The sequence below is a fragment of the Chenopodium quinoa genome, unplaced genomic scaffold (genome assembly GCF_001683475.1).
Source record: "Chenopodium quinoa cultivar QQ74 unplaced genomic scaffold, ASM168347v1, whole genome shotgun sequence".
NCBI classification, from domain to species: domain Eukaryota; kingdom Viridiplantae; phylum Streptophyta; class Magnoliopsida; order Caryophyllales; family Amaranthaceae; genus Chenopodium; species Chenopodium quinoa.
The window spans coordinates 2,757,109-2,767,175 of NW_018744502.1; the positions used below are offsets into that span (position 1 = coordinate 2,757,109).

Genomic DNA, 10,067 nt, shown 5'->3' on the forward strand with positions numbered 1-10,067 from the left:
ATCAATCACCAAGGTGATTGCCAAACCAAGAAGTCAGTCGTCCATTGAGCATCCGGGCTGAATGTTAGACGGTCATTGACCGCGTCTGAATTAGTTTTCAGTTTTATTCTAAGTTGGAATGATAGGAGAATACCGGCTGGTGTCAATAAGACATGCGGTTTTTACTATGGCGTCTAGGTTCCTTCTTAGTTTATTTAGGTCAACCGGCTGTAATTTAATCCTTTTGGGATTAATCACTCTTTGCTTGTTGATTTCTATGATGAATTTAGTCGCCGAATGTCTTGCTCTTGATGGAGCAGGCGGGTTAACGTTTAGTAGCAGGCGGGTTAACGTTTAGTAGCAAGCGGCCATTGGCCGTGTGTAGTTGCTTTAAACGAGTATTGTTTTAGCTGCTAAGGTTCCGACTTAGCTTGGATCTTCAATTTTAACCGTTTGTAGTGCTTTTGAGCAACAACCGGTTATATCCGACCTAGAAACCGGTTACCAATTATTATAGAACAGGCGGTAGCCAAAGTTATCCAAGTTTCAATTGATCATTCAAACGGCTGCGAGTTATCTTAATCTAGACAATCGGTAGGGCCGCTTGTTTTTAAGTTTGTAGAGCAATGTACCACCCAAATTGGAGATGCTCTCTGCGACGAATTCACCCGGATGGGTGTCGCCAGACTCATGTTGGAGCAGGCGCTGGTTTTCAATATTATCTGGCCATTGGCCTCATTAATGTCATCCGGCCATTGGCCTCATTAGGTTGTTCCAAAAGGAACAACACATAGCTGTTAAGTTTTTGGACTTAGCTTATTTCTACTCATGTTGGAGCAGACATAAAATTTTAACAAGTCCATTTGTACATTGCACAGACGGTATTCATACAGAAAACAATAAATATGATTGAAAATAAAGCAACTTTTCATTGATAAACTTTATTTACAAAAATTTGGGAGTCTTAGAAGTAGTACTTTTTTAGGTTGTCTACGTTCTAAGTTCTGACTAGCTGCTTGCCGTTTGGGGTTTCCAGGTGGTAGGTGCCGCCTCTTACTTCTTCATAGATCCGGTAGGGGCCTTCCCAGTTAGGATTTAACTTTTCTTGTTCATTTTCCCTATTGGTTGCCTCTATTTTCCGTAACACAAAGTCCCCCACTTTTAAGGGTCGTTTGTGCACTCTTTTGTTGTAGGCTCTAGTCATTCTCAAACGATATATCTCATGACGCAAGGCGGCATTGCCCCTGCGCTCTGGGAGTGAATCCAATGCTACCCACATGACCTCCCAAAGCCTCTTTGTCATAAAGCAGGACTCGAAGAGTTGGCTAAAGTGAAATTGACAACTCTACTTCAAAAGTGGAAGAAATTAATGAAGAGGCTTGAGTTATGAGGTGCAAGTCCTAAGTAAATGAATAAATAGTACAGTACTTGAATTGTACAATTAATTAAACAAGTGTCGTCTATTGTCAATCAGACAACAGGAACTGTATATTTTTAGTCACTAAGGAAAGAAAATAAAATTGATACGTGAACAACATTATTTCTTTTGTTTGAAATTTGTTAGCTAGGTGGAATAATATAAATATGTGCATTAAAACACTTGAAATGTGACACCTTTATTTGAAAAGTTTTCAAAAAAGAGATAATGCAGTCATATCACAGGAACTAGTAATTAATTAAAGGCCTATAATTCATAATTTATGATTTTTTTCGTTAACTAAGCATGTGAAATTTGCCAATTTACAACTGTGTGTAAGCTCACCATAAGTTATATCAAAGCTTTTTTACTCAAGTTGAGAACATCAAAGTCTGTAAAAATCAATGCCCGAGTAATAGATTCCCTAGCGTAATGATATACTCCGTATTAGGGATCAGTCTATATATACTTCGTATATAATTTCAAATAGAAATGTAACAATTAAATTTGGATAAAAATTTTATTTGACTATTTCCTATAAGCTATAGAGTTATAGATATATGTTTTGATACTAATAAATCTTTAGATAAAATCAATTCAACTATCTTGATCTATACTAGATGAATAAAATAAGGCCTTAATACCAAGAAATAATACCACGTGTTCACGTTAAATGTTCTTTTATTTTTTTGAAAGGGCCAAGCCAATTTTTCTCTCCTTCGTGCAAATGCCTCAAAATAAAGTCATTTTTATTTATTAAAAAATAAAATAAAATAAAATAATAATAATAATAATAATAATAATAATAATAATAATAATAATATAAAAAAATTGTGTTTACCATTTAAGCTATAATTTTGTTTCGTCACACCATCAATTCATCAAATAACCTCATGTATTTGCAAAATGCATTTTACACCATTTAAACTTTTTCACTATTTATACATTCATCTTTGACTATCATTTGTATCTAACATATAAATATAATATACATAGCCATGTGTCCTATTAGATTTATCTTGATTTATGCTTTTTAATTATTTTTTCTTATCAGAGTTGACAAAACTGAATGTTCCAATCTATTATCTGACATACGTAAACTGACAAAGAATCAAGCAAAGGGTATGATGACATGATGTGCTCTTCAGATCACTTCATTTTCCCATTATTTTGAGATATCATATATTAGTTTCACTTGAATCATTTGATGTTGTATGATCAAATATAAAATAATGCTACTGTTGGGGTTATACTAGCAAGCAAACTGCAAAAGTGAAAGAAGCAAGAGTGATTTTAACTAGCCACATTAATGCAAATCACGCATCGACCGGCATTTTAACACAGTTTACATACAAGTATGGATTGAACAGAGGAGTACCAAAGCATCTCCTCAGGAACCAGGAGCAGCGTAAAATTCCACTTAAAAACATTAATACTCAATTTATTACCCATTTCGGATAATATTAATATTCAAACAAAATCTCGCATGTACTTCCTATGACAAAGACTAAAATACTAAGATCTGCTATTTACTTGCTTTCATTTCTTGAGAGAAAATACTCACGTAACTCCCAGCATATGTTATTATCTATCCACCAAACTATCTCAAATAAAGAACTCAAGTGACAACTATACTGTAAGTATCTGACAGTTATAGCAGATTGTTACGAAAATGGACTTATCTGCAAGTCTATGCCCGTTTCAAACCATTAGCGTTATGAGAATATGTAACAAGATTAGCATAAACTTTGGCAGAAGCTCTTGAAAAATCAGCCAGTGACTCAAAAACTGAGGAAAAACCCATCTGAAGACTATTCATTGTTATCCGTTTTGTCTCCTGCATGCTGCTGTGATATCTTTCTTTCTCTGTTTCGACTTTTTGTTTAAACATTTCGAGCTGCTCCTTCTCACCAAGAGACTCAGTTTGCTCCTCCACTTTGTGGAATGCTGTGTATTTAGCTACAAGTGCTTTATCCTCAGTTTTTCCTAAAGTACGAATCTTCCTATTCAATTCTTTATCAAGTCCATCAACCTTCCGTTTCTGTTGCTGCTCCAATCCCTGCTGAACCCACAATGCTTGCAAATCCTTCCCCAAGCTTTTCATGGCATGTTTCACTGACTTATCTGGCAACCTTTCCAAAGAAGTTGACCAGCTCTTACAAGTTACTATCAAAGGTGGCCCATTGAATCTCATTGGTGGGAGTGAAAATCTGCTAGCATAGTGATATTCGGATTCTGCATCAATGAACTTTGACAGCCAACCAAGAAGAGATTTTACATAGGCTTTCTGTGTAGAGACATAGTCTGAGAAGCTAGATTGCCAATCCTGAATTGCAGCTTCTAGTTGATGAGCAGCTAGACAGTGAGAGTCAATGCTGAATTTTCTGTGTTCTGGACAGCTAAATGAGTTGATTTCTCGCATAATCTTTCTCTGAAGATCATGGGTTTCTGACATTGACTTCCAAGTTCTTGTTAGACTGCACAAAACACAAGGGAAAAAGGTTAAATGCTACAATTGGAACAAAGATCTGGCTCATGTAATATCTCATAAGTTCCCTTGTTTCTTACCCATGTAGAAGTTCAAAAAGTTGAGGGTGGAGCTCTTCATCTCTAACTTTCTCGATTTGATTAGAGATTGACTCAGCACGTTGCAGAGCAACCAACATCAGATGGTAAAGACCAGTAACTTCAGACGAGGCTTTAGATGGGCACAAGTCATCTCCTTCGACATCCTTCTGCTGCAATTGTGAGCATTTTTTCTTGTATATTTTCTGAGTTTGTAGCCCAGCCTGACAATCAGATTATTCAAAAAACATTTAACAAACAAAACAATGGACAGGAATATGTCATGTTTAGTAACAAAGTCAAACACAGATGTTCAAGTACAGCAGATTAATATTCTCCTGATCAATAACTTAATAAATGGGCTAGAAATTCTTAAGCCAGAGAAATCTAATTAGTAAGAATTCAGCAGATTTCAGAATGGCAATATGGTGAATAAACAAAGATTAAAAATAAAAATTAAAAAAAGGAAAATTTTTAAATTACCACCCGAAAATGTAACCATTTTTGAAATAACCACCCGTTTAATTTTTTATTTTAAATTACCACCCCTTAAATTAAATAAATTCTCATATTACCACCCATTTCGAAAATCCGGTGAATTTTCCGTTTGTGTGCCCCACTTAACGCTTTTTTTAACCTTTTTGACTAATTTTTTCCCCGATTTTTATCTTTAAAAACGCTCTCTTAACTTCAATTCACATTTTTCTCTTTGAAATTTGGTAGAATTTGGTGAAGGCAATGTGAATTAAAGTATAGAGAGCATTTTTAAAAAGAAAAAAAATCGAGGAAAAAAACAGTCAAAAGGGTCAAAATAAGTGTTAGGTTGGGCTTATAGACGAAAAATCCACCGGATTTTTGAAATGGGTGGTAATCTGAGTATTTATTTAATTTAAGGGGTGATAATTTAAAATAAAAAATTAAACGGGTGGTTAGTTTAAAAATAGTTACATTTGAGGGTGGTAATTTAAAAATTAACCTTAAAAAAAAAAAAAAAAAAAACATTTATCAAAACTAGGAGGCTGTTTAGAGCTAAAGCAAAAGACCATAAGCTGCTTAAATGATTGAAAACATAGGAGAAATTAAAAGTTTACCTTAACTTCGTGATAGAGCTTCTTCTCCCAAGCATACAACCTTCCTAGGGTAAAAGAGTGACTACCAGATACCATTCCACAGCGACCATCAAGATCATTTCTGTTTTCCTTCACTGTCAAAGAAATATCTGAACTACATGATAGTAAGCTCTTACGATCACCTCCACTCTCCGCCCAAGTTGATGAAGTACTCCTTGAGCTAGACGAAAGAAAACTCTTACAAGAGGAAGATCTAGATGAGATAGATCTTTTCCTACTTGCATTTTCTGCACCCAAATTGAAGGAGTCAAAAAAGAGTATGAGTGCCATTTGTTATATTTTCAAAAATACATTAAAACCAAAATCCATTTGACCCTATGCATGAGGATCCTACATCTATTTCAATACTCCACTCTCATTGTTGGTAACAGTAACAGCTAAGAGAACCTTATACTTGAATTATATTTCAGCGTGAATTTAATATAAAAACTAGATCACAAACCACAAAGATTAGTTACCAAAACCTACAAGAATAACCGAGCCAGGAATTCCCAACCATGGAAAGGGTAATAAGCTTTTTATTGCATAAGTTTTCGGAATTCCTGTAAGAGATATACATTGTTCATGAAAATTTACAACATCAAGCAAGTAAACTTCCCCTGAAGACGGAAGCCTAGATAGATTATGACATACATAATCTCTCAATTCTCACCTCACATCTCACATGGAAACTAATCATGAAAAATAACTACATAAGGTTCGGTTTCCATGTACTACACATACGAGCACGCCTCTCCTCGTTCCACAGGGTTTGAAAAAGTCTGATACATGTAACAGTAGCCACCCGTCAACACAAAGACATTCATAACAAACAAGATTCAAATCCAAATCTATTGAGCGAAATGAAAGCACATACAGAAAGTTATCAATCCAAAACCTTACAAAATTAGTACATTGTGAGATAATGCATGCAAATAAGCAGATTACAGAATTGTTAATTATTGCATCAAAATTCAAATAGACAAATAGTAGCCCTTAACAAATACATGTAACAATCCACATTATTATAATAGAAGCAACATATGCTCATAACATGAAATTAGAATATTATGTGATCAAGGCATATTCATTAAAATTTCTAAAAAGGGTGACAATCAAAAGTCAACAAAATTACTACAAATCAATAGAACTAACAAAAAAAAAAAAAAAAAAAAAAAGAGTAGCAGCCCTAAGGATCAACTAAGATTCGTTGTAATTACATCAATCGACCCGTGATTATTTCTCATAAATTTGTTAACTAATCCAGATTAAAAAATTAAAAAAGTAATGAAATAATACCTTTGATATCAGGGTATGAAGAAATCGTAGTAACTTCCAACATCTTTGAAACCTCCTTCCCAGAATCAAATGCTCTTAGAAAATATTCCTCCAAATTTTTCAACGCTTCCAACAATTCCCTTCCGTTCCCTTTCTCATTCCCCTGTTTTCCCTTTTTCAAATCCTCCTTAATTTCCCTTCCATTCTCATTCCCCTGTTTTACCTCTTTCAATTCCTCCTTAATTTGCCTCTTCTCTTCAACCTTTTTCTTCTCATCAACCACATTAAAGAAATCCCACTTACATTCCTCTTCAACAGCACCATAAAAAAACTCACAAACCCCATTTTCTCTCTCCTCTTCTTCAATTCCATTCTCCCCCGAACTACCCGGAATTCGGGAAATGGAATTAGATTGAGGAATCGCAGTAGAATCAGACGAACCAAACGCAATGAACAACTTCGAAGTCGAAGAAGAATACTGAGAAACAAACACAGCAACAGAAGCCGCAACAGCAGAGAGGGACTCAAAATACTTACAATGTGCGTCGGCGAAAGCGTGGCGTTGCTTCACCACCTTCTTAACGAGTCGTTTTCTCTCTCTACAAAGCGAAACGATGTCGTCTTTACCTCCTCCGACACCCTTACAACCACCTACACCGACACCTGGAGTTAAGTACCTGTACTTCAGTCTCTTCTTCGATAATGGCGATGAATATGAACAACCCATTGATTTTCTCTCTCTTAGTTCAACAATGGTGATTTGGGTGCTGAATTTGAGAGGTGGGTAATTGGGTAATGGTGGATTTCAGTACAAAAAGTGGAATTATGAGAGAGAATGTTATAATCCCGACGAAATTTGGAGTACCCAGAAAAAATTATGGTGGGGTCTGAACTGATTTGATGATGTGATGTAAAAATTGGAAGAAAAAAAAAACGGATTTAGAAAAAGGAATACAGTATTTTTAGGGAAAATGTAATGAAATTCAATGTTTGTAATAATTTAGAAAATTTGAATTTTAGTACCTCGAATATGGGGTAATTGAATTTTAGTACCCATCTAAAATTTTATTTTAAATTAGTACTTCCAAAATGACAAAACTATAGGTTTCAGTACCTCCGTCTAGTTCCGTTAAGTTTTCCGTTAGTGGGACCCATTATCTAATTATTTAATAATTTAATTAATTAAAAAAAAAACAAGAAAAAACATTTTATAAAAAAAAAACTTTAAAAATAAAAATAAAAAATAAAAACAGCCACTGATACCAGCGCCGGCGCCGGCGCCGGCTTCCGGCTGTTGGTGGCCGAATTCCCCTGGCACCGGCGCCGGCCACCCCTTCCCTTTCCCTCCCTGTTTTCCCCTTCCCTGGAGCAAAGCCCAACCACAGCAGCTGCCGCCGCGGCCAGGCAGGAAGCCCAGCCACAGCAGCTGCCGCCGCGGCCAGGCAGGAAGCCCAGGGGTGCCATAAACCCACCACCCACGAACACCCGAAACCAGAAACCCACCACACCCCACCACCCACGAACCCCCGAAACCCACAACCCCACCACCGACGAACCCAGAAACCCACCACCCCACAACCGACGAACCCAGAAACCCCTAAAACCCACCACCGCACAACCGACGAACCCAGAAACCCCTAAAACCCACAACCGACGAACCCTAAAACCCCAAATTCAAAACCCACCTTATCTGAAATCCACCACATCGCCGCGGCCAGGAACAAGGAAGGGGAAGGGGAAAACAGGGAGGGAAAGGGAAAGGGAGGGGGTGGGGTGCCGCGGCCAGGAACGAGAAAGGGAGGGAAGATGGTGGTGGTTGCGCTAGGGTTTCGGGGAAGGGGTGGCCAGCGCCGGTGTGGCTGATTTTTTTTTTTAATTATTTTTTTAGTTTTTTTTTTTTTGTATAAAATGTTTTTTTTTTAATAAATTAAATTATTAAATAATTAGATAAAGGGCCCCACTAACGGAAACTTAACGGAACATGGACGGAGGTACTGATATTTATAGTTTAGTCATTTTTGAGGTACTAATTTAAAATAAAATTTTAGATGGGTACTAAAATTCAATTACCCCCATATTTGAGGTACTAAAATTCAAATTATCCTAATAATTTTGTGGGATTATTACAGAATTTTTTATGTTGATTTTTTATTTTGGTGGCTGGAATTTATGGTTGTTTATAACAAATTGGGGGTTCGTTTGTTTGCCGCCTTTTTGTAATAGGGTTTAGCCGGGAGCGTGTAGAAAAGGCGGTTATGATGTATGACGTCATTAACGTGTAATATAAATTTGAGAATCTTGTTTTCGGACAATGTATTGATTTTTTTTTTTTTTTCATTTGTTAATTGGTAATAATGCTGTAATAATTAAAGTAGATGATCATTTAACACTACATGGGTGTTTTGTATTGATGCAAATAATAAAAATAAGAGCATATATGTACTTATTAACTTGTAACAATGGTACATATTTTAACACTTATTACTAAAATTGCCTACAAAAAATCACTAACTTAGTTATGATATGTAAATTTGTTAATGATAGCTAGAAATATTATCTATGAATGAAGTAATGAAGCGTATTCATGTGTTAGTAATGACACATTTGTGACTATTGAAGTTATAGTATTTTGTTTTCATGGCAGCGTCCTTTTTGTTAGAAAACCAAAAAATAAATAAATAAATAAATAATAATAATAATAATAATAATAATAATAATAATAATAATAATGAACCTATTTATTATCTTTGTGTATCATGATTTGAAAATATAATGAACCTATGCAATCATTAATTTGTGATGAACCCTTTTTATCCATAATATAAATAGGTTTCAGGAATTCTAGAGGTGATCGCTTGTTTCAAAAGCTTTCCAACAGGTCATATGCTCAATCTCGATAAGAAATTATAACGAGAAAATTATGGTCGTTTTATGAGGACCTGACGAATCTGAAATTTGCTAATGACTTGGCACATCCATACTTGGTCAAAATTTCCAGATTTTGAGCTTGGCACGTCTGTGCCCAGTCGAGTGAGGTGTATTTTTAGTCCGGCTTAAGCATATCGTGTTTTCTGGAATGTTTCCTAAAACCATGTTTCTTCAATGATGGCAATTTGATTTATGCTTGGAAGGTTTATTAAGATTTCCTTATGTTATGAAAAGACCCTTTAGGTGATCAATTAGATCACACCCTAGAGAGCCATTAAATGTAGGACTCCTTGTATCATTATTATTCTCTCGTTCTTACGTCATTATAGGGAAGAAGCTCTCATATCTCCCACCTGTACTGTAAATGTAGGTTTACATTGACCGAATCACATAAATTCTTGTGTCTTCTTTTTTAATTTATTTTTTTTATCGTTTTTCTCATTTTTATTTTTCATTGACTTGTTCCGCATTAACACACCACCACCCTCTTTTCTAACAATAATAGTGGCTCTTTCATAGGCAAGGGTTGTATATTTAGTTTATAGTTAATATATGGGCTAGGGAATTTTCTTATGTGACAATAGAGAACAATACTTCTATTTTATTTGTTGTATTTTGAGTAAAATCATCAAAAAATAGAGCTATTTATTTGAATGGTGCTAAAACCAAAAACTAATTTATTGTTCGCATTGACTTTAAAATTAATTTCCTAAATACCGTTCACATAGAATCATATATACTTATTCTACTTGTTTTATGGATAAAAGTTACAAATTTTCCTAATGACATCA

General features: G+C 35.2%; 1 protein-coding gene across 1 annotated transcript; it reads right to left on the reverse strand.

Moving 5' to 3' along the window:
- Positions 1-2,730: 2,730 nt before the first annotated feature.
- Positions 2,731-8,837, reverse strand: LOC110697992. The gene is made up of 4 exons (XM_021875391.1): positions 6,370-8,837; positions 5,053-5,318; positions 3,965-4,185; positions 2,731-3,873 (listed from the first exon to the last, which is right to left on the reverse strand). The coding sequence occupies exons 1-4, from the start codon at positions 7,073-7,075 to the stop codon at positions 3,087-3,089; spliced, it is 1,980 nt and encodes a 659-aa protein (XP_021731083.1). The 5' UTR covers positions 7,076-8,837; the 3' UTR covers positions 2,731-3,086.
- Between the last annotated feature and the right edge of the window lie 1,230 nt (positions 8,838-10,067).

Excerpts from the sequence above, each read along its gene's own strand:
- LOC110697992 (XM_021875391.1), bottom strand. The coding sequence starts at position 7,075 with ATGGGTTGTTCATATTCATCGCCATTATCGAAGAAGAGACTGAAGTAC. Across the intron at positions 5,319-6,369 it reads TTCATACCCTGATATCAAAG|AAAATGCAAGTAGGAAAAGA; the intron begins GTATTATTTCAT and ends ATTTGGGTGCAG. Across the intron at positions 3,874-3,964 it reads CTTTTTGAACTTCTACATGG|TCTAACAAGAACTTGGAAGT; the intron begins GTAAGAAACAAG and ends TGTTTTGTGCAG.